Source organism: Ruditapes philippinarum, unplaced genomic scaffold (genome assembly GCF_026571515.1).
Source record: "Ruditapes philippinarum isolate M1 unplaced genomic scaffold, ASM2657151v2 ctg3236_1_1_1_1, whole genome shotgun sequence".
Lineage (NCBI taxonomy): Eukaryota > Metazoa > Mollusca > Bivalvia > Venerida > Veneridae > Ruditapes > Ruditapes philippinarum.
In genome coordinates, this window is record NW_026863247.1 from 8,127 (window position 1) to 33,994 (window position 25,868).

The following is a 25,868-nucleotide window of genomic DNA, read 5'->3' on the forward strand; positions in this document are numbered from 1 at the left end:
TCAAACTCTCCACAGTGTTCAGACTGATTGCTGGCGGCATCCATTTTTGCGTATCTGATTGTAGTGAATGAATCTCATTTAAAGCGTTAAATCATAAGGAGCAGTCTACAAAAATAGTTTTGCGGATAGTCCGTTTGAAAATACAACTTAACTTAAAGAAAAATTAACATCGAAGTGAACAAATCGGTACATACAAAAATCGGAAAATATCATTTACGTTACTTAGCGCTATATATACGTAAATGTTTCATACCATTTTAATATTTTAAACTTTATTAAGTCGATTACTGTATTGTTTTCTGAATTGTGCTTTACTACTTTCATGTTCCGATAAATAGTAACAGTGAACATTATAGCTACAGTAACACCATGCACCATTATATTACCGAGTGGACTGTGTACCGAAATTTTGCTGCTCCTTAAACTTTTGAACGATTTCGAGCCATTTCGGCCCCAAGACGTATCGGCCTCAAATACCCCAAGACGATTTTATCGCTCTATAACATCACTGTTTGGAGTTCGGATGCGAGGAAGTATATCACGAGGGCGTAGCCCGAGTGATATAATGATGCGCATCCGAACGACAAACAGTGATGTTATCAAGCGATAAAATCACTGATTTGGATATATTATTTCGATTCTAACACGACATAAACAATAAATGTTGCCGTACCTGATAATAAGCTAAATTGCACATGATTTGTTTCCGTACTTATTTTCAGCGCGTCGCATTTTTACTGGTTACGTCACATGTATATAATGATTACGTCATAAGTCTAAATATAGAACGTCAACAGTGACTTTGTTGCATAATAATACACAGTTTCGGTTCTTCTAAGTTCAATAGGGAAAAATGCGGGTCGTGTTAGAATATGCAACAGAATGTACAGTTTGACGTTTCTATATTTAGACATGTGACGTAATAATTATACACGTGACGTAACCACTAAAAATCCGACGCGCTTAAAATAAGTTAGGAAACAAATCAGGCGCAATTTTGCTTAACTATCAAGTACCTCAACATTTATTTGTTAATGTCGTGTTAGAATCGAAATAATATATAATTATAATAATATACATCACTGTTTGTCGTTCGGATGCGCATCATTATATAACTTGGGCTACGCCCTCGTGATATAATTCCTCGCATCCGAACTCCAAACAGTGATGTTATTGAGCGATAAAATCACTGTTAGGGATATATTATTTCTTAAATATATGTACACTGTTAAAATTTACCGTAAAATTTTACGGGAAAAGTCTTGGAAGCTGGTTTCCTGGACTTCTCCGTATATTTACGGGCTATCCGTAACATGTTTTGGCGTAAAAATACTGGTCAAGCAGTAAAATTACAGGCCTTAAACATTACGGAGGCCCAGTAAATATACGGATCAATGCTGGAGTCTAGCTGCCAGGTGGGTTGGGTAGTAATTTTCAGATATTAAGCATAATTTTATAAAAGCTTTAGATCGAGTAATCAAATGACATTCTGAAAATCAATTAATTTACAATATAACTTTTTGTTCTTTGAAAATCGAAACAAAAAATCCGTAACGAGCAAATTCTTGTACTAATAAGGATTTTTTGTAAGACATGTTTTACCTCTTGTCACACTTCGTCGCCCTAATTCCAGAGTGTCGTAACTCCAATTTTTAAAAAAATGAGTGTTTGGTATCAAAATGTTCGTAATTTTTTCTCTATCTAATGGGAAGAACAACATCACTCTGGTTCTTGTCTGTAACAATATATTGAATGGGTCACAGTGCTGTAAGTCCAAAAATTGTGATAAAAATACAGTCCATAATATCGTAACTTCTGAACCAATAGTTTGTTAAGATTCTAGTCACGTGATGCTGTTTTGACAAAATGGCAGATTTGTCAAGGTATCAGGAATGACATTTTACGTTTTATATTTCTTGATAACATGTAAGTGTTTTGCTTTAGATGTTATCTAATTATCATTTTATAGATTAATATTTTATTGAACTGTTTCAAACCTTAAAAAGAAATAATAACTACCCTTAACCCTTGAGCTAAATTCAAAGCACCATGCTGTGTAATGAAATTCGGATAGCATGGAAATCGGATAAATTGATATAAACTTTCAATATTCACAAGTATCAGCTGTTAGTAACTTGATATGTGATTGATTATATGATTGATTGATCAATGTTACCATTAAATGCGGACAATCAGGTTTTGCATAAGATTGTTTATACTTTTAACTTACAAACAAAACTCATCAAATAGAAACATACTACTGCCATTGTTACATTTTGTACATTGTTTTTTTTAACTATATAAGACAAATTACCGTACTGGTGCTAAGTGATTCGAATAAAATTTACACATATTACTTTACCACTCATAACTGATGTTAAATTAGGTTAATCATGTTTATTTCATAATTCATAATTTCAAAATTTTCATAATTTCAAAATTCTGCACTCATATAACGATCACAAAAATATCAAAAGTTTTGCTGTCCAAGGCATTATGCAATCCAGAATGGTTAACAATACCCACCGTCATATAGAAAGAAAGACAAAACACTTTTAAAATGGCAGAAGTGTTCAGTCCTACATCACTCGTTTGTGTTCTTAAAACAGTACGTCCAAACGTCAAATACTAAATGGTGGGTTAAAGTTGACAATATTTCTATAACAAAAGTTTAAAAGCTGAGAGTTGTCTCAGATGCACCATTTATCGTTGAATAAGAGACGTCATTTGCACAACAAATACTTAATTAAACAGAATGCCACCCTGTTGACCTACTCAGCTATTTTGCATAAATCAACAAGGTGTCAGTCTATACCTTTTTTGTCAACATAATCATTTTCAATCTTATGCTAAAATTTCTTATGTTATTGGAACATGCAAAGCAAAATTAATCTAAGTTTCTAAGTTAAAAATAATTCTTGTACATCTACTTCTAACTCGTAAGGTAATACTACCTGTAATTATCAAGTGATTTGAACATTTGATCTGAAAATTATCCATTACCAAAACTATTTAAAAAAAATATGCTGAGTTAAAAGTTGTCATTCTATTGAAACGTAGAAAAAATGATTTTGTGAAAAAATGTTACAAAGTCTTAAGATCATATAAAACATTAACTTTAAATTCATCAAACGTTTGTTGAAGTAAAATAGAATTAATATTTGACTGAAACTCTTAGATATTGAGCATTGCTTTTATACGAATGAGTTATTGATGTAAACAGTTCAGTTAAAAACATTAAAAGCAAACGTATACTTAATTGTTATTGTGTGTAAAGAAGTTGTATGCCACTTGATATATAAATACATGTAGAAATTGAAGTACAGTAGTTCATTGAAACACCATGTTCAGATCTGCAGCATCTTTGAAAATTTGTGAGCTTTGAGTTGTGTTTCATATTTTTCTATTTTTAAAAAAAAAAAAAAAAACATTAAGTAATGCTGTTCTTAGAAAAGTATAATACATAGAGGATATTCAAGTTTTTTCTATCAATACATGATTTATTTTCATTTAGTGGTATGAAAATAAATATTTCATGAGTGGCGGTAGCCACGAGTGAAATATGGTAATTTTCATGCCACAAGATGAAAATAAATCATGTATTTATAGAAAAACTTGAATTTTCTGTTTATTATATACATTTTTCTCCTTTTTGATATTAAAATTTGAAAGATTTTTCCTTAAATTTTGTGTACTGGCAGAATTTAAAAGAAAGTAGTCCGGCAAGACACCAGTGAAAATACGGAAAATATGTTTCACTGCAGTGAAAAATAAATTTTTACAGTGAAAATACGGAAAATGAAAATACGCATTTTATTTCATCAATATTTCTCAATATTTCATTTATAAGTATATAATAAATAGGTTTATTCTTTTTCATGTTACAGAGAAAGGAACTCATTGTTGATGTTGTTTTTCAAAGTTTAAGCAGTTACATCTTTCAAACATTTTTGTGTGTTTTGTAAGTCAAATTGTGTTCAACATGCTGTTTGTCTGCAAGTAACAGGTATTCAAAATTCAATTTGGAATGAATTAATGACATAATAAACGAAACCAAAATTAAATCTGAATTCCAAATATTTTATAGTGTACAGTGTTAAAGTGAAAATAGCATATCTTATGATAAAAGTTTTGCTATTTTATGTGGCAAATATCAATACAATGACGATGTTTCTAAATTTTGATTTCGTTTTGTTTAACTCAATGTGATACATTTACAAAATCAGCATTATTTCATTTTTTGTTCATTTGCAAGGCTCACTATTTCATGTAAATGGTCATAAGATAATGAAGCCTGAAGTCAATTTTCAACCTTAAATGCCTTACGTGGCTTTTCACACTTCACCGCATTGTCTGGATTTCTATTATTGACTTTTAAGACTAAATTTACTGTTTTGATCCTGATCACATTACATGTTCTGTGGTGCCTAAATAAAGGTGGATCCAGACTATTCGTTAAAGCATTCAATTTCTAATTACGTAAAATTTAATATAATTTCAGTATAAAACAGTAAAATAGTCATTATTTCACACTGTTGTAACTCCTAAATGTAATGATATTTTAGGGTCACATTGCTGTTACTTATTACAGCATTCTGGTTCTTGTAATTTTGTTAATTAAATATATTTTTCTGTGATTTTTCATTTTTTTTATTTTGATTTTTTTTAAAACTATCTACAGGAACTTCTGAGTAATTAAAAGTGTAAAAGTTAAAATAATTCTGCACACTATGATGTATTTTATATTAAAATTGGTTGAGTAAGTGTGAAGATATAGCCTGTTAAAACTTTGAAGTCGATTTTCTCAAAATGGTAAAAATACGACTTACATCATTGTGGAATTAGGGCGACGACTTAGTAAAATGGCTGTCGTAGAACGCTATCTCGCAATGCAACGCAAACGAGGGTCCGATACCGTATAACGGAATACCAGAAAACGACTATAAATTTAACGGTAAATTTTTACAGTGTAGGGTATAGATATAAGCTTCGCGTTGTGTCTTGTTTCTATCTTTTTAATATCTCAATAATATGCAAGTAAAGCGGTAGTGACGTTGATATATACGTTAACGTCATTTTAATTCCCGCCGTCAAGACGTCGTTCTTGTTCCCGCCTACACATAGCGTACGTCTTCCCGACATTCTCCCGGCCAGGAAATGATTACGATGTAGAAATGATTTCTAATGGGTACAGTTTCACAATAGGTCTCGAAGTGACAAGTCCATTACTCGTGTGTAAAATTGATGCTCGTGTAAGGCCATCATTATTACGCTTAGTTTCCACTGCGTTCTTGGTGATTCATCATAAATCTGTACAACGTCGCCAACCTTAACTGTCTGAGTGTTGTTTCCTGTTGTTTTGTGGTACTGACGCAGTGACGTAAGATATTCGTGACGCCATCGTAAACGATAGTGACTGATAAGTTGTGCCTGCATTTTTGCCCTTTTTGTTAAGTCAGACAATGTAACATTCTATGGTTCTGGTGTATTGCCATCATATGGAAGGGATGTAATACGACGTCCATAAAGCAGGTGCGCCAGTGTTAATGGGTCCGAGTCTCCTATATCGAAAGTGACGTAAATAAGCGGTCTGTCGTTAATTATACCCTCAATCTCAGTTACTAATGTCTGGTGGCTCTCGTACCTTTCTTGATTTAGGTTTTTGTTAGTCCAATAAGTCGAACCCACCTACCGCCAAACCATGGTGCTTGCTTAGGTATGAATCTCCATTCAGTACCATGGCTGTGTGAGCGTCATTAACTGCCGTTAATCTCATGACTTGTTTAATGGTATTTGCTGCTGCGTTGAATGTTGTTGCGTTGTCTGATATCATTATATTGGGTTGGGATTTTCTACTTGTAAATCTTCTAAACGCTTGGATGGAAGTTTCTTCTGATAAATCTGGTACCAGCTCGAGATGGACAGCTCTTGTTGAAGCGCACTTAAATAGAGAAATATAAGCCTTATGCTCAATTCTAGGATTGCTGCGTACATACAATGCTCCCGAGAAATCAACCCCGGTGACTGTTATAAGAATCTTACACCGGCTGCCGGTACAGACCGGAATATCTAGCTCGAGGGTAACTGTTTACAGCGGTAACGAGGCTCTGCCGAGTTTCCGCTAAACAGTTACCTGAGAGCTAGATATTCCCGTCTGTACCAACAGCCGGTGTTTGATTCGTTTTCTTGCATATTACATGTTAATTATTTTCGGAACAGAAATTATAAAAACTGATATTCTCATTACTCACTTTTTCTTATAGTAGCGTATGAACATAGAACTTCATTCATAACGGAAAAAAGACGTCATCCTAAGAACGCGATTCATTCATAAAAGGCGCGCGTCAATGACGTCATTTAAAGCACGCGACTTGTCTTACATGGGGGGTGTAAGACAGAGTTTTCTAGCACCGGTGTAAACGGTAGATAAACCTGTCTGATATGCAAGAAAAATGGAGATGTATCTTGTTCTCTAATTTTTGGTAGGGGTGGTGGATCTGGTGCTGTATATGGTTTGCCTGTTACCTTTCGACTTTGAACGCATTTCCGTAGAAGGCTCTGTATATACTGACGGATAGATGGTATCCAGTATCTCTGTCGTAAATGTCGTAAATGCCTTTTAAATGTCTGTCGAGACAGCAAATCTGTGTAAGCGAAATCTCAGTTAAGTCATTTAATTCCGAGGGTGTTGATTCTAAACAATCGTTCAGACTATTCGGATTGGGGTGGTGGCTGAATCTTTTTTCACACCGTGATGTGGGATGTAGTGAACTCTTTTTTCTTGCATATCAGACTGGCGTTTCCATCAGTTTTACCCATGCCGGAAATTTCATCTGGCATGGGGGGTGCCAGATGAGTCGCGTGCCAAACAACAACGTCATTTTAGCGCGCTTTATGAATGAACCGCGTTAAAATGACGTCGTTTTAGAAGGGAAATATGTGCTAAGGATGACGTCATTTCGCCGTTGTTATTTAAGTTGTAAGTTCATACGCTATTGTTAGAAAATAGTTATGGATGAAATGACTTTAATTTCCATGAACATTTATCATATTGTGGTAAACCATTTTAAATATGAAATAATATGGCAGAATATGCAAGAAAAAATATCTAACATATGTTTGCGGTTCGGATCGGAATATCCGTCCCTCGGGAACCCGCCCATGGGCGGTAACTCGGCAAGCCTCGTCACCGCCCAATGGGCAGGTCCCCTCGGGACGGATATTCCGGTCCGAACCGCAACATATGGCAGATATTATTAATCTATATTGTTGTCTGTAACTCTCTCGATAAAGCCTCGATTTTCTTGTTCTGAGATAATTTGGCCATACTGCTGTAACATGTTTGTATCTTGTCGAAGGCGCCGGATTGTATTTTCCGTTCTTTAAGGAACAATGTTATAATTGTCAGGTAACACCGGATGGTAACGTTTCCATGGTAACTGTGCTGAATAATGTCCGTCTTTGAATTCAATGCATTTTTCCTGATAGTCGGTAGTCGGAGGTAGTCTCATCTTCTTTTTCAGGCTGAATACCTGGAGACTCTAACTTCCGGAAACGTTCTAGGTCATGTGTATCTGGCTTAGATATTAATACAATTGATATGGAGTCTGTAGCGGCATCAGTAGAAGAAACCGGAAGAGGACCGGAAAGCAAGTATCCTATCTTTGACTGGACAGCTGTGGGACAATTACCACGGATCACTCTATTACTGACAATATCCCAGTACTTATCTGCGCCAATCAGAAGTGATATATTGAAAGTGTTGTCATCTGAAACCGGATGCGCAAGTTTAAGCCCACGAAGATACGGAAGTGCTGTAGTGGCTTGCTGTACGTTTCTTAAGGGGACGGAAATAGTTGGGACAATCAGGACATCTATATCTGTCTTTTCTTTGGTATCAGTTAATAAATATACTGTTGTCGTATCAATATGACTTTCTTTCTTTGAAGATGAACCAAATGCTGCAAGCTCTACGACTTCTGCTCCCGTTCTTCTGAGTTCGAGTCTTTCTGCAAGTTCCTTTGTTACAAATGACCTCTGTGCCCCTTCGTCAAATAAAATGTTAACATCTGTACAAAAATTACCAGATGCAACTCCAGATGTTACTTTCGCAACAGCGGTTTTCAACAAAACGTTAGGTCTAGAATGTGAAGTAGAATGTAGTATTGCGGACTGATCACTTGAACCGGAAATGATTTTGAACCGGAAGTAGCTTACTCTCTTAAACCTGGAGTGTAACTTGGGGCTGTATTATTCAAATTACTATGAGGGGTTAAAGGCTGGGGATTACTGTCACAGATGCTAGTGTGGTGTTTTCCCGACAAAAACGGCATCGATGGTTCGATTTACATATGGCTACTTGGTGGCGTCCTAGACAATTAAAACATAACTTTTTATCTTTAACAATTTTCTTACGTTCAACAGTATTTGTTACCTTCCTACAGTCATTTGCTAAGTGATGGTCGCTGCAAAAAGGACATCTTGGACGTTCATCTCTCTTTTCATTTGTCTTCTGCAGTTTGCGTGCCACATTCGGATGAAATCGTGTCCCTGTTAGGAATGAAGCGGTATCGTTATGAACTTCACCTGTATGTAAAGATTGACCTGACTCCAGAATAGCTATCTCCTTTTTCAATGCTTTTCGTAGTTCTTGCAGTTGCCAGTTACTGTTTCCGTGGTCACGAGTCATGTTGCGTTTGCTTTCAGCAGGAAGATTCTGTTATACCACAAGGACAAGTAGATTGCCATACGAGTTTGACCTTGACCAAGTGACAACAATCCTCTAATATATGACTCCATTTTCTCTTGAAAATTTCGTAAACTATTAATGCCAGAGTAAGGACGGGGTAAAGCTAATAAACACTGCATGTAAGCGTTTATAATCTTGTGTTCGGAACTTCCTGTCCGAAACGTTCTGTCATTCTGTCAGTAGGCTAACGCAACTGCTTGTGTATAGTTTGAATGCGTTAACGGAAATCCCTGAATCACTCTAGCTGCATCGTCGTGGAGTCAAGATCTCAGATATGTGAACTTCTGTACGTCAGATAAAGATACGTTATTGTGTACACTTGACTCAAACGAATCCCAAAATGTCTGCCATTCTAAAATGTTGCCGGTAAATATAGGAAGCGGAAGTTTTGGAAGTTTGTGAAATTGAGAATACTGTCCGTTATGTATAGAAATGTCACTTACACGTACATCGGAAGTACTGTTGGTCGTGTTACCGGAAGTGTTCTCGACTGCTTCCAAGATTCGGATTCGAATCTTTAAATCTAGCATGTAATCTTCTTAAGCTCTTCCATTGTCTTCAAGTGCTGCAACTTAAGACTGTAAATTATGAAATATCGTCTGGAACTGAACGCAATCATCAGTAGAATTTTCTAACTTCTGCAAACGTCTGGAAATAACAGCTTTCTGAGCGGCTTTCTTCTTTTTTAGCTTATTAAGATCCATGTTTGTCTGTAATTTCTCACTAGTTCGTTACGGCACCAAAATGTGGGGTATAGACATAAGCTTCGCGTTGTGTCTTATTTCTATATTTTTAATATCTCAATAATATACAAGTAAAGCGGTAGTGACATTGATATATACGTTGACGTCATCTTGATTCCCGCCGTCAAGACGTCGTTGTTGTTCCCGCCTACCCATAGCGTAAGTCTTCCCGGCAATATACTTCATTTTTCTAACTATTTTGAGTATAAACATTCCTTTTTAAATGTAATTAAAAAAGGGCCGAAACGTCTCGCAGAAAAGTGCCGAAAAGTCCAGGGACCGATTTTTGCATACTCCATAGGGGCCGAATTGTTTTTTTTTCGGCCGAAACGTCCTGTTTGCTTTTGAACTGTTATGACTAGATAATGTTACGGAGATTTTTTGGCGCAAACGGCACATATTTAACTCAAGTTTGATTTTCATCAAATATTGTGGTTGGAGGCATGCAGCTTTATATATACTGTTTATTCGAATAAAATGATATAAACATTTGCTATGTTAATCCTGGACTTCAATTTGAGTGATTAAAATATTTTATGGCAGTTTTTGAAAATATAGTAGAAATGTTTCCATTTACTTACCGAAACATAACCCGAAAATTTGCCTATTGAATTTTACACGAAACTTTTTATTTTGAAACTACTTTAAATATATATATTAACATATCATTTATTTCAAATTAAGTAATAGAAAATACATCGACACATGAGGCTATCTAATTTGTATGAGGGGCGTAGCACCCAAGTATTAATTAGATTGCCGAGTGTTTTGATGTTCTTTCTCTTTTGTATCATAGTCAAACATAAAACACGACCCCATTTGTTACAATATGAAACCCGGAAAATAAGGAACCAATGAACGAGCATCTGAATATGATATTTTTGTCGTTTTCCCTTTCTCTGCCGTCACAATAAGTTAACCCTAGCAAAAATTCGCCGATCAATGGGCTTGCTCTGGAGGGCGGGTGCGCCAAGAAAAAAGTCCATTTCACCGGCATATAATCTTTTAAACATTTTAAAAAATGAAGTGTGATTCTATATTCAATATATTTAATAAATTGTATTTTGTTTAATAATTGTAATTTATAAAAAAAATCCCCAAACATTTTCGAACACAGCAGCAAAAAGACCTCCCGCATGCTCTTTGCTACCACTAAAATCTTTTTATTTTTAATTGCCGTATCATCCATTTCAGACAATGGCATATTATATTGATGTTGAGCATGGTGCGGCTTTCGAAGTTTCTTTGACATCAGAGGGATCTGAAGATTTTAATATTGTGAGTATTGCTAAAACAACAACAGAATCATACGACAAAATCAGTGACATAGTCACACATTAATAGATTAACCTTTCTTTTATGCTTTTCATAGGATCACTGATTTATCTGTAAAAATATATAGAGGATATTTGGTAAGTTTTAAGTAAGATCGTAATATATTTCACCGAGTGAGTACTAAAAGGTATGTTTCACAAGTGGCGCAGCGACAAGTGAAATATGAAATCTTAGTGTTCATGAGATGAAATATATTTCGATCTTACACTAAACTAAACAAATTTTCTTTTTATTATATGCAAAGAAACGTGAAAAAAGGCAGTTCAACCTGGAACTAAATGAAAAGTGCGCAAAATGATAATACAACGTGATGTCATGTACAACGTTACGTCATTAAGTCGGTTTCCAGTACTGTGAACGCTTGTTTTTTAATGTAACAACGTAACGGGCTCAAATATTCAAAACAGTGAAATTATCAAATTGATATTTTCACTGCTTAAAACAGTGAAATTATCAGTTTTTGTGTCACTGATATATTTCTATAAACCACCGAAAATCATGTAATAAATTTGATAATTTCACAGAGAAAAAAATATCAAAATATTTCGACGAGACTACATTTTAAGGTTTCCCCATATGGTACCTCATTTATATTTTTGCTGACAATTTTGACATTGTCAGGGCTGTTTAGAGAAAAGCAAAGTTGAAATTGATATTAAATAACTTAAAAATTCAAAAGTAATAAAAAGAAGAGAACTTCAATTCTTTCAAATTACTCATCACCGAATAGAGTTTCAAATTTTTTTGTTTTATCTTGAAGTCTGAAAATTTCAATTCCTTCCACATGCAACACTGCTCTTGATGACATTTGGACATATTTAAGTTTCCAACCAGTTATTGTTTGTTCCATTTTACATGTTTACACCTTTTCCCAACAGTATTTCAGTCATATAGGCGGGTAGTTTCCTAACCATCGTCCCTGGAGAGTTACACCAGTACTAGACTACCTTCCTCCGCGCTCAACTACCAAAGCATCTCCCGGGGATCGAACCCACGCCAGAGAGGTAACTGGATAAGAAGTCATCGACTCTAACCCCTCGACCACGGAAGCGGTCACGTTCCAACCAGTTATAAATGCCTAGTGCAAATGAAAACTTAAAAGCAATGAAAGTCATCAGCCCGAAGAACAAGTAAACAGCCCAGTGTCCGTTATGCAGCTTTTCAACAATTCAATATTTCCCAATTTCCTAACCGCTTTTTTGAATATTTAAACAACTGTCAACACTTATTTATTGTCTGCAACTTTTCTCAAATAAGTTTTCTTTCTTATAAAATGATGTATGACTAACAGATGCATATGATATCCTTTATTTCATGATCTTTTACTGTAATGTATCAGATGATTATATTCTATTCTAACACGACCCGCATTTTTCCCTATTGAACATAGAAGAACCGAAATATATTTCGATCTTACACTAAACTAAACAAATTTTCTTTTTATTATATGCAAAGAAACGTGAAAAAAGGCAGTTCAACCTAGAACTAAATGAAAAGTGCGCAAAATGATAATACAACGTGATGTCATGTACAACGTTACGTCATTAAGTCGGTTTCCAGTACTGTGAACGCTTGTTTTTTAATGTAACAACGTAACGGGCTCAAATATTCAAAACAGTGAATTTATCAAATTGATATTTTCACTGCTTAAAACAGTGAAATTATCAGTTTTTGTGTCACTGATATATTTCTATAAACCACCGAAAATCATGTAATAAATTTGATAATTTCACAGAGAAAAAATATCAAAATATTTCGACGAGACTACATTTTAAGGTTTCCCCATATGGTACCTCATTTATATTTTTGCTGACAATTTTGACATTGTCAGGGCTGTTTAGAGAAAAGCAAAGTTGAAATTGATATTAAATAACTTAAAAATTCAAAAGTAATAAAAAGAAGAGAACTTCAATTCTTTCAAATTACTCATCACCGAATAGAGTTTCAAATTTTTTTGTTTTATCTTGAAGTCTGAAAATTTCAATTCCTTCCACATGCAACACTGCTCTTGATGACATTTGGACATATTTAAGTTTCCAACCAGTTATTGTTTGTTTGTTTGTTCCATTTTACATGTTTACACCTTTTCCTAACAGTATTTCAGTCATATAGGCGGGTAGTTTCCTAACCATCGTTCCTGGAGAGTTACACCAGTACTAGACTACCTTCCTCCGCGCTCAACTACCAAAGCATCTCCCGGGGATCGAACCCACGCCAGAGAGATAACTGGATAAGAAGTCATCGACTCTAACCCCTCGACCACGGAAGCGGTCACGTTCCAACCAGTTATAAATGCCTAGTGCAAATGAAAACTTAAAAGCAATGAAAGTCATCAGCCCGAAGAACAAGTAAACAGCCCAGTGTCCGTTATGCAGCTTTTCAACAATTCAATATTTCCCAATTTCCTAACCGCTTTTTTGAATATTTAAACAACTGTCAACACTTATTTATTGTCTGCAACTTTTCTCAAATAAGTTTTCTTTCTTATAAAATGATGTATGACTAACAGATGCATATGATATCCTTTATTTCATGATCTTTTACTGTAATGTATCAGATGATTATATTCTATTCTAACACGACCCGCATTTTTCCCTATTGAACATAGAAGAACCGAAAGTGTGTGTTATTATGCTATAAAATCACTGTTTGACGTTCTATATTTAGACATGTGACGTAATCATTAAACACGTGACGTAACCACTAAAAATGTGACGCGCTGACAATAAGTACGGACACAAATCAGGAGCAATTTAGCTAATTATCATGTACGGGCAGCATTTATTTGTTGATGTCGTGTTAGAATCGAAATAATTTATCCAAATCGGTGATGTTATTGCTTGATAACATCACTGTTTGTCGTTCGGATGCGCATCATTATACTGTAACCCAACGAATATTCGCGACCAATTAATATTCGCTTTATTCGCGGATGGCCACGAAGCGCGAATATTTGTTTGCGCGAATAAGTCCGCACGATTTCGCGAATAAATTGGAGAGAAATTTTTATTTTAGACGTTGTTCATGCAAAGCTACTTGACCGGATATATTCGAATTATACGGACACCTGTTAGGAAGTAATGAACTGTTATGAATATTGCCATAAAGCAATAAAAACACAAACTAAGTAAACTACTACTATTTCATAAATATCAAAAGAACTCTATGTCAATATAGCAATCAAAATAAACATCCACATTTTAATACAATTTATGAAATACTAGTAGGCCTATTGTCAATCACGTTCCGTATAGGGTACTATACGGAGCATGTGTCAGTTTTAAGTTTCTTCATATTTAAATGTTTGAATAAATCGTTTGACAAAAGTGGGAATACTATCGAGCATCACAAAAGGCTATTGTTTTTTGGATCCTATAAAATAATTGTTTGAGTGAATTGTTAAGACAAAGGTGGTATATACCTATCGAGCATCATAAAAGGGTATTGGGTGTTAATAATTACAAACAGTGAAATACAAGATGGTTTCATACTAGTATCGATTTTTACCCGTCAAACTTAACAGCCTGTATAGCTCAGTTGGTTAGATTGTGGACTCATATAACATAATTTTCTCGGCGTGGGTTCGATACCTGATTGGAGACTTGGTGATAAAATTTCAAATACAGCTTCGTTTGCCGCTTTAATCATTTTTTTCTTTTCTGTTGTGCTCTCCAGATCATGATCAGGCAAAAACGATGCCGAAACATCCCTGCATTCTGAGGGTTTATTTTTTATCAACCACCCTTTTAACGACATGTTTAGAGATGAAGACGAACGATGCGTACATGTACATATATAGAGAAAATGTTTTTGCTGAATTGTGATCACAATTCACTTACCAATACAACATAAGGCTAGCGTATTGTTAATCCCATTTAAGACACCAATAATGACCTCAATTTTTGAAGATTAATAGTCGGCTAATGGATTTTACGGTCCCATCGGACTTTCCAATACGCGAATATTTTTTATTCGGAAATCAAGAAAACGCGGAAATTAATATTCGCGAATGTGTCCGACCTCGGCAAAACGCGAAAATTTGTATTCGCGAATATAAATTGGGTTACAGTATCACTCGGGCTACGCCCTCGTGATATAATTCCCCGCATCTGAACTCCAAACAGTGATGTTATTGAGCAATAAAATCACAGTTTGGGAATAATTATTTCTTAAATAAACCACCAGTGAAATTTATAAATATAATTTTTACTGTAGCCGGACTATATCTGAATGCGGATGAAAAGAATATCATTACACAATGGTATAACAGGCAAAAATAAATGCCGTCATACGTAAATTTAGCTTCTTTAGGAAAAGAGTGGATGTCACCATACACCATTTTTAAATGTAACAAAATTAGAAAAAAGTGTAGCAAAACTATTATTTTTCAAAACTGATGATTTGATGCCATGATGTGATGACGTCATCAAGGAGAATGTACGACGTTACGCGGCAAAATCAGTAAAAAATATTAAAGGATTTAACTCGATACAGGATTGGAGAGGTACCTCTATACGCTTGCAGAAATCATGTTCACAAAATAGACGAATTATATCGTTTTTTCGCCGATTTTTATATTTTTCATTCCTTTATACATAAATCGGTGTGAAACGATGTATTAGACCTGTTAAAGTACATCCAGTTGGGTAAAAAGGCAAGATTTTAGCATTTTATCATTCAAGCGCTTTGTCCGATATATACCGGAATAAGGTATTTAGTGTGGTGCTCTAATCCTTTTTCTGTCTCACTCAATATTTAAAATCACTTTAAAACATGAAAAGAAAATTTATTTGTTTTACATATAAAATTGAAATACATTTTATCGTGAACACCAGCTACGCCACTCGTGAAAATATTGCATCTGGTGTTCACTTACTGAAATATATTTCAATCTTACATGCAAAACAAAAAGTATCCTCTATATGAATCAACCACTATTATTCTCCTCCTTGAAATACACAACTTTTAAAAATGGCGGCAGCTTATATTACACAAAGTCTGGTCTTTAGAGTGGAAAGTGTTTTTTCCCCCTTCTTCTCTTATCCTGTGTTTAAAAAATGGCCTTTTTATGAATTCAAAGTACCTTTATTTTCATTGAAAAGAATAATAACAGAAACGTTAAAAGGAATTGCATTTATTACATGCTTTTCGGTGGTTTAAAGATATATATAAGTAATATAAAACTGGTTATTTCACTGTTTTAAACAGTGAAATTATCAATTTGATATTTTCACTGTTTTGAATTTAAGCCTCTTACGTTGTTTCAGTGAAATACCAGCGTGCACAATACTGGGAACCAACTTTATGATGATACGTCGTTAATGATGTCACATTATATTATTATTTGGTGCGCTTTTCATTCAGTATTATGTTTAATGTCTTTTTAAATCGTTTCTTTGCATATAATAAACATAAAATTTGTTTATTTTAGTGCAAGATCGAAAAATATTTCACCTCGTGAACACCAAAAGTTCATATTTCTCTCGTGGCTGTGTCACTCGTGAAATATACCTTTTGGTGCTCACTCGGTGAAATATATTCCAATCTTACACTGAACTTAACAAATATCATCTATGTAATTATGTATTGTATTCAACAGTAAAAAGAAAAAAAAACATTATCTAGAAGAAAAAAACAAGAATTCATTTACGTATGTATAAGTTATTTGCCCTTAAAATTACCTCAAATAAGTAGAAAACTCAAAAATGACCCCAATTTGCTTTTGCTGTAAATGTTTCTGTTATCATATTCTAACAACATGCCAAGTTTAAAGAAATTCTATAGAACAATTTTAATTTTGCCTATATGTGACTTATAATCCAGTAACCTCTCTGGCGTGGGTTCGATCCCCGGGAGATGCTTTAATAGTTTAGCGCGGAGGAAGGTAGTCTAGTACTGGTGTAACTCTCCAGGAACGATGGTTAGGAAACTACCCGCCTATATGACTGAAATACTGTTGGAAAAAGGCGTAAAATGAAACAAACAAACAAACAAACAAGCCTATATGTCTATATGAAAGCTCCAAAGGAAATACATACCACATTTTACGATAAGACGGAAAAATAACCATTTTATTTATTTCGTTATTAAAGAACAATTGTGACGAATCCCCTTGTTTGCTACGCAACTGCAATTGTACAGCACGATGTGATGATTATATTACTTTGACTGTTTTTGCATGCGCTGTTTGGCGCTACATTGTGACGTCACGTAAACAACTCTTTAAACGTCTGTACAGTGGAAATGACTGAATTAAAGATATTGATTTTCGGATTAATTTTATTAGTTAGATCATTCCCTATCATTCTAGACAGTTTTCAAAACATAATTTAACAAAAAAATTTTTTATTTATCATTTTTCAAACAAAATTGAAAGAAGTCCATTGAAATTAATATGAGTTTTGACTCCGCCCACTTTCATATTTATATTTCATATTTATTTTTACTGAGCAAATATGAAATATATTTAACTGATATAGCACCATATTTCATGGGTAAAATTGAACATCTTATAGTTAACCGAAGTAAGCGAATGTATTCAGTTGGGTAACAATAGCAGACGATTGGTTATTTCAAGTTGTTATATCTAATGGTTTCAATTTCTACAATTATTTTTTATATTCAATTATGTCTCATAGGATATTGTTCTTAAAATGATAAATTATATTGACATGTATAATTTGTATTGTGTGTAATAATACATTAGATAGCATATCAACATATCCACGAACTAGCGTTATGTGTCGATAATTGTAGAGATTACATGTCAAACATATTTCCATCTAAATAAAACAAAATCCTCATATGATATGATCTGTTCAGGTCCAATTAAAATCTTGATTTACCCAATTTCTAGGAAACATTGAAGATTGCTTCCAAGATGGATGCCATATTATAAAAATTAACCATGCTTAACAAGGTGATAAGTGTATCTTTATATAAATGAAATTCGGGTCCAATTATGGCAAGAATTATTTTCAATCACGTATATTTTAGACGGGTTTGATTTTCAGAAAAGAGCCTCCGTTAAGAGTCTAACGGCATTTTTTAGTACAAGCAGGTAGTCAATCGTTCTTACATAATTTGGGTACGCTGAATACATTTTTTGCTCTACCACGGCTGTACTTGAAGTCCTTGACCTTCTAAAGGTCAAATCAAAATGGCCGCCATTGTCCTTTACCATCTACTTAAAAAAATATCATTTCTGGTACATATCGTATCGTATGTCCGTAAATCTGCATGAAATAAAGTTTAATTACATTTAGGAATAATTGGCTGATTATTATACATGCTTTACACATTGACTGCAATGCCGGCCATCTTTGATTTCAAAATGGACACCCTTTTTGACAAATATAAGTAAAGTGCTTTTAAACAAATGGATCCTTCTGTAGAAATGTGTATCAATAATTGTATAATGATATGAGCAACATTTCATGTCGAATTGTTCACTGTGTAGGTATACTGCACACTTTAATTTATATCATTATTTCAAACTACCACCGGTCATTCGTTTTGGACAATTTACCTTTATCAGGTATCTGAGATCCCAAATGTCTTACATAAAACCTGCACATTTTAATTTACCATTAGATGTTTAAGTTTTCTTTATTTTAATAGAATAGCATTTGTGTAACTCTTTATGGACACTAAATCATTTATAATTTGAATGCCAAGAGTCATGGTCAGTATGTAAATATTTTAAACATTGTCTGTCATCTTCACGGTGATAGGGCGATTACCACAACTTTTCCGCGCAACGTCAAAATATCTTACTTCTGTCCGAGACACCGTATATTTCTGTGGTACAAAATGGACAGCAAGCCTGTAACAGAGACGAAAACAGCATATAATTTGGCTTCAAAACAAGGTAAAAATATTCATTTTTTTCTTTTTCATCGAATGTTGCCATTAATTGTGAAACTTATTTATCTTTACTACATGCAAAACTTCATTAATTAGTCAGGATAGTTTTTTGAAAAAACATTGGGTATACTGAAAAATATCGTTGCCTTTGATTTACGAAATTATAACGTATTTTCTAGTCCGTTCAGTTTCATTATTAACTGGTCAAAATACAAATATAAAATATTGTACATTATTTGTCGTATGAAACAAAGTTACAATTACATAAATAACCGTTTTTGAATAATTTGGTATGATTTTTATGTTTCCACGTGTGTGTATTTTAAGGGCACCGCAAAAAACTTTTGTTCAACATAAGATTAGGGCACCGCATTATTCCTCCTTAAAATCACCGCATTTTTTTCTGTCTTTTTAGCACCGTTGATTTTTTTGATATTTAATGTTTGCTTTTCAGAAAAAAGAAGACGTTTCAAAACCTATGCGTCTGATACAAGCCAAAGCAACGTTGCGAAATTGGGCAAAGCTGCAGATACTGCAGGCAACTGGAGAGTGCACCAACTTAGTCTTCTCGATATCAGCAGTACGCCAAGGATCCAGCGCCTCCCTGGTATTTCAGGACGATATGGCGTAACGCCAAACCACATAAAGAAAAAAGAATATGAAGTCAAAACTTTCGCAAAAGGATTGTTTAAAAAAAGCACATTTGGAGACGATGACTGAAGAGATTATGGAAATATTGGCCCGGGTTCCTGCAAAAACTACCACCATGAAAATTTGTGTTATGACTTTTTGCAACTTTATTCAAAATTAGTATGCAATAAAGAAAAATTTCCCATTAACAAATCAGTTCATTCCTTTTGTTTCTCGATGTTGTTTGATGACCACACGTATAGTCTGCCAAGAACTTCAATTTCTTTCAATGTGGGTTTATCAGTTTGAATAAGTTCGAAAAGGAAAAAGACATCCTTATCTATATATAGATTACAATTGCACTTATCTAACTGGAAGTATTAACACAGATCAGACCTTCAGAAATTTTTCCCATAACATAAACGTATGATATAACAGCAACATAACATAAAAGCAAGTAAACAATCTTTTCATCAAACTTTCATCAAATAAAAGTTATTGATAAAAAACATATTGTAAGAAGATTGTATAATTCAAAAAGAAGACGGTTCCAGTATTTATCGGTCTAACGGAAAAAGAATGCGGTGTTTGAATTCAGTGTTGTACGGTGCTCCAATATTCGGGTCAGTAGGCCTTCTTTTCAAACAAATATTCCCTGAAATTTACGATAGAAACACACAAGTTTGTATGGAACTTGAACTTAGGGTTAACCATAATAAATATACGAGCTCGTTAGGTCATTGAACAAAGACATCGTCGTTATAACACATGTTTTTGTGACAAGTACGAGTCATGTTGAGGTACACACTATCTTTTGTAAACACTATGTCTTCGAAGTATGTGTTTTTGTGAATTGTATTGTGCTAGATTAACAATAAATTGTCTCAAAAATTCGATGGAATACTTAAACAATTGGAATAATCTTGCAATGTCCAGCAGTAAGATATTTTGTAAGCTATTACCTGGAATTTGTTTATCCCGCCATTAATATTTTGTCCAGAAATATACGGTGTCTCGGTCAGAAGAATGATATTTTGACGTTGCGCGGAAAAGTTGTGGTAATCGCCCTATCACCGTGATCTTCATAGGTAAGCGACTATGTCTGTGAGTCCGCATGTCTTTGCAACAATATCTATTGTACGACCCGAATAAGAATAGAAAAAAACAGCAACATCAGAATCCCTAAAAAACGATCAAAACGGCAAAATTGAAAACGTTGTAGTCTCGATTTGATTGAGCCTGTACATGGACGTTACTGGAAATTGCAAGGTACCGTCCAAGCCCCTAGCACCGGCCTACGCAAAATTCATATATCAAAGGGGAAATTGTGCAATTTGGAATTTAGAAACGTTTATACGATATGTTTTATTGTTGTATTGATATAGCTACTTTATAAAGATTCGTATTTATCAATCAAACTTTAAACATGCCTAGACATGGTTAAAAACAGATCATCTATTTATTAATTGAAATAAACTCAAATAAATGGTAAAGTCATTTTATTCTTTATTATCTTTCACTTTGAAAAAAAGTCTCGCAACTATGAACCATAAACAGTCTACGAGCTTGCACTGTCTTATGGTTAATGAATAATATAGAGTAAAACATCATAGGTCTACCGCGAGTATTTGATGATGGTACATACATAGAAGATTAGACAGTTAATTGATACCAATTCTGCAATTAATATATTGACGATTCACTGCTGTTTACCCCTTTTTATTAACACAGAATGATTTGATACAGCATTTTGATTTTTTGCTACTAAATCATGTAAAATATATGCCGTCGAAGCCTATGTCTTTAAATTTTAATTATTTAAATGAAAATACGAATATTTTTTTGCGTTTTGTCTTTATTCATTGGTATGTATTCATTGCCTTAATTAATATCAACGTCTACATTATTAACGTCTACGTCACTTTGTCAAGGACGCTGCGCCTTATTCTATCTCATGTTTTAATATCATTCAAGTGACTAAGATATATTCAAATCATCATACTTATTTTGTTCTTGGGTATCTTTCAAGAAATTGATGATTATCTTATTCCATTATGATATAACATATTATTGATGTTATTTGCCACAATATAATTATTTTATCTCATATTTTTTCAGCTATCACTCCATAAAATAACTTTAGTATTTCTTAGTTTAAATGTATACTAACTATTTTTGCACTATCCTGAAAATTACGTAAAACAAAGATAAACAAGGGCGTGCCACTTGAAATGTCTCCGAAGCTCGGCTCAGTTAGGGATCCATTACCTTTGTTGCTGGGTCGTGTTGGGGTGGCGTTCATTGAACGCCGCCTTTCCTTGTTAATCTTGTTTTCCATTTTTTACATTGAAGGCATGGTAACTGTAGTCTTACAAGTTTTACAAAAAATAGAAACATTAAGAAGCATTTATTTATATCTTCAGTATTTCTTATTATTTCAAAAAGCATCCTTGAATAAATGACAAAGATATAGACACAACCATCAATGTTCTAAATTGGCCTATCTAGCTATCAACCTAGTGTTTAAACATTACAAGTAGTCCTAATGCGCAATAAATGTATGCCTAGTTACGCCAATAGCCATGCAATGAATGACAGAATTCATGACCGGACATGACCTTCAAAATATTTATATGAAATGGAATATTCCCTTTTATGTCTGAAATCTTACTTTATGCGATAATTCTTTTCTCATTCAAGACAAAGTACCACGTATTTATTCTAAGCTCTCGCTGAATAACACATATATGGACTGGACAAGACATCAAAATGCACTCTCATATCATAACTTTTGAAATACAAGTGTGACCTTGGAACATTTGTACGCTACATGCCGTCTTACAAAGAAGAGCTACTAGTATATTTATCACAAATGATTTTAATTCATCCATTAATGACATAATCCTTAACCAGAGTTTTTAGACACTTTAAGAAAATATTTTGTTCGAAATCAAAGTATGATTTTGGTCTTTGATTTACATCATCAGCTGTGTTTTACATGTGACTCATTGTCCATGTGTGCCATATATTTATGCAAAATTATTTCAAAAGGCTTCAATTAATGAGAAAGTTGTAGATCGGACACAACCACCTTGTTACGTTTATATCATGATTTATGATATAGAAGTTTAACTGTAGACATAACCTTGCTTTTGCATTACACGACCTTTTCAAATTACACATTTACGAAAAGTTATTGTCGTTCCAGGACGGCGGTATATACAATTAACAATATTTAACCGCCTGCTCTAGGTCAATCAAAACAGATAATGTAATACCACATGATACCAAAATAGACGACAAAAGTCCTAACACAGGGGCCTCAACCACCATGTTCTTGTCTGGTTACCTATATAAGCAAATGGAATATTATCCTCATGCACGAAGCTCGGCACTAGTATGTAGGGGCTTCTACGGGATAAACACAATATAGAATATTTCTCTTACAAGAAAAAACATTAACTCTATTCTTCAGGAAAATAGTCTATTTCATGAAAAAAAAAATAGTTTTCCAATGCCAGCCTGGATGGCGATTCCTATATTACTTTTGGAAATACTAAGACTTTTTTGAATATCAGGTCGTGCATGAAAAATTGTTGACCGGGTTCCCCACTAATGAACTTTTACAAATTTGTCTTTCTTGATAGAGATGACCCTGATCTTTGGACTGTTGAATTGGCTCTCAATCACGACACGTCCCAGTATATGTTCTTGCGCAATTGACATTGACATAAGAAATAACCAAACAATTTTCATGGTATCCCTGTTTGAAGTAAATGTCATAATATAAGGGACATGATTCCTAATCCTATATAGGCCGTATATTTATGCTTAACTATTTCAAAATCCATCTTTTAATAGACAGAATAAACTAAAATGCACATTCTTGTTTTAAAAGCACTTTCCAGTCTAACTTTAGGAGTTGAAGCCTTTAAAAACCTGGGTCTTTCTTTATAATAGTGTATATCAATGTGCCACACATTTCATGCAATTTATTTCGATATCTATCCAAAAATGACAGATATGGACGGGATTTAAAACGGGCAGACAGGGACAAGCTCTTACTGAGAGATTATGTAAAAGATGTCTGTTATCTTCATGTTTGTTTCTTAGTCAAAGCGAGCCTTTTGCCTCTCCATCAACAAAATGATTTATCCTAATAGGTCGGGGTTATACGGAATTAATGTTAACGCCAAATTGTGATCGCAAATATCCCTAACTGACACAAGAGGACGCTCGGATAGATAAACAGACGAACAGACATTTGAGCAGGTTCCCCCTCAGGGCGATACAAACCGAATTTAAAAAACATTGCAATTATGTAAAGAGCATGTATTGTATTCTCAGAAGTATATAAATTACATCTAAATGACAAGGTGAACGCAAATATGACTCTCATTTATGTTGTATTAGGGTATAAACTGTGACCTTTTTGCACCAGAAAGTTTGTAATTTTAATGGATGTTTTTCAAAGTCTGCGTTTGGAAGTCTTACTTATTATCACTGCACTTCTAATAAAAGAAAACATGCCTAGTAATATGCCTTCTTGTGCTTGTTTACTTTAATTATAATACAATGTATAAAACTTAGGAAAGTGTCAGCCATTCTGAAATCCAAGATGGCTGCCGCAATATTTGTTTGTTTTTGCATCTATTCTTCTCGTCAACACTTTAGCAGACTAAAATTAACAAAGCCTTAAATTAAAATGCCAAAAAATGTGTATATATCTCGCCCATGAGAGAATTAAAATAAAATTAAAAAAGTCAATGGCGGCCATTTTGAAATTGATTTTTAAAGGTCAAGGACTAAAAATACAGCCGTGGTAGAGCAAAAAATGAATTCAGCGTACTCGAAATAGGTAAGTAAGCCCAACTACCTGCTTGTACTAAAAATGCCGTTAGGATGAACATTTTCCCGAAATCAAACCAGTCTATTTATTTTGTAAATTTCGGAAAAAGACATTTCGTCTCATTCCAAAATGACAGCTGTTTTGGTGGTACATCAAACAGATACGTTTTTTCACAGCCTGAAGTTTTACGTAAGTTTATTTTGATTCACAGTATATAAATAACACATGGATTTGTGGGTAACAGTAAAAATATCATCACGAAGAAATACTGTTACCCGAACCCATGTGTTATTTACCTCTAAATATATACTTTGATGATCTGAAAGTGTCAACTCAATCTAACAGTAACAAAAATAAACCAAGATTAACAATAACTAAACTGTTCTTACCTTTTAAGTTTTAAGTGTACTTTAGGCCTACTTGAGAAGTTTTCTTTTTCTTTCATTCTTTAAGCAAGGGATGATATCTACAAATCATAAACATACAATAAGCTAGGTTTTATTTAGAAAACAAAACACTAACCCTTTTACACGGTTATGTTCATTGAAATCTGATCCTTCTGTTTCCAGAATATTCTTAGCATGGTTTTTGACCAAATAACGATGGTCCACCATATCTGTAACGTTTCACTGATTAAAATTGTTAAATTATTCTTTGTTGCATGCTTAAATCGTCTGCGTGTTCCAGTTTGACACATAATTATTTACATTGCAATTACTTCCGTTGAAAACGGATGTTCACTTTTTGACTATTCAACAAAAAGGTATTTAATTCACGAAAAGCACACCAGGGTGCGAACAACTAAATTTGATGAGTGTCTTAGTTACTTCAGAGAAGAAATTGATGTCCTATCGGGGTTTAACGTCGAAAATAAGAATGAATCTAGAAAAAATGGCGGCCAATTTATTTCATTTTATTTAGAAAATAGACCACGTGACCAGATTTTATACTGTTAAAATTACTGTTACCTATGTAACAGTATATAAATAACACATGGGTTTGTGGGTAACAGTAAAAATATCATCCCGAGGAAAATACTGTTACCCGAGGCGTAGCCGAGGGTAACAGTATTTTTACGAGGGATGATATTTTTACTGTTACTCACAAACCCATCTGTTATTTATTTTATTACCCCGAACAAAATACTGAGATGATCTGAAATTGTCAACTTAATCTAACTGTAACAAAAATAAACCAAGAGTAACAACAACTAAACTGTCCTTACATTTTAAGTTTAAATCGTACTTTACTGTAGGCCTACTTGAGAAGTTTTCTTTTTCTTTCATTCTTTTAGCAAGTGATGATATCTACAAATCATAAACATACAATAAGCTAGGTTTTATTTAGGAAACAAAACACTTACCCATTTACACGGTTATGATCTGTGAAATCTGATCCGTCTGTTTCCAGAATATTCTTAGCATGGTTTTTTGACAAAATAACGATGATATCCTATGTCCATCATATCTATAGTTTCATTGATTAAATTTGTTAAATAATCCTTTGTTGCATGCTCAAGTCGTCTGCATGTTCCAGTTTGACACATAATTATTTACATTGCAATTACTTCCGTTGAAAACGGATGTTCACTTTTTGACTATTCAACAAAAAGGTATTTTATACGCGAAAAGCACTCCAGGGTGCAAACAACTAAATTTTATGAGTGTCATAGGGACTCCAGAAGAGAAATTGATGT

At 33.9% G+C, this 25,868-nt stretch overlaps 1 protein-coding gene across 2 annotated transcripts in view; it reads left to right on the forward strand.

Moving 5' to 3' along the window:
- Positions 1 to 10,682: 10,682 nt before the first annotated feature.
- The window catches only part of LOC132721582 (zinc metalloproteinase-disintegrin-like NaMP), a 107,947-nt gene continuing 92,761 nt past the window's right edge, over positions 10,683 to 25,868 (forward strand). For both annotated transcript variants that reach the window (XM_060705902.1, XM_060705903.1), the window contains exon 1: positions 10,683 to 10,770. In XM_060705902.1, coding sequence (XP_060561885.1) covers positions 10,690 to 10,770 — 81 coding nt within the window. In that variant the 5' untranslated portion in view covers positions 10,683 to 10,689. The remainder of the gene's footprint in view (positions 10,771 to 25,868) is intronic.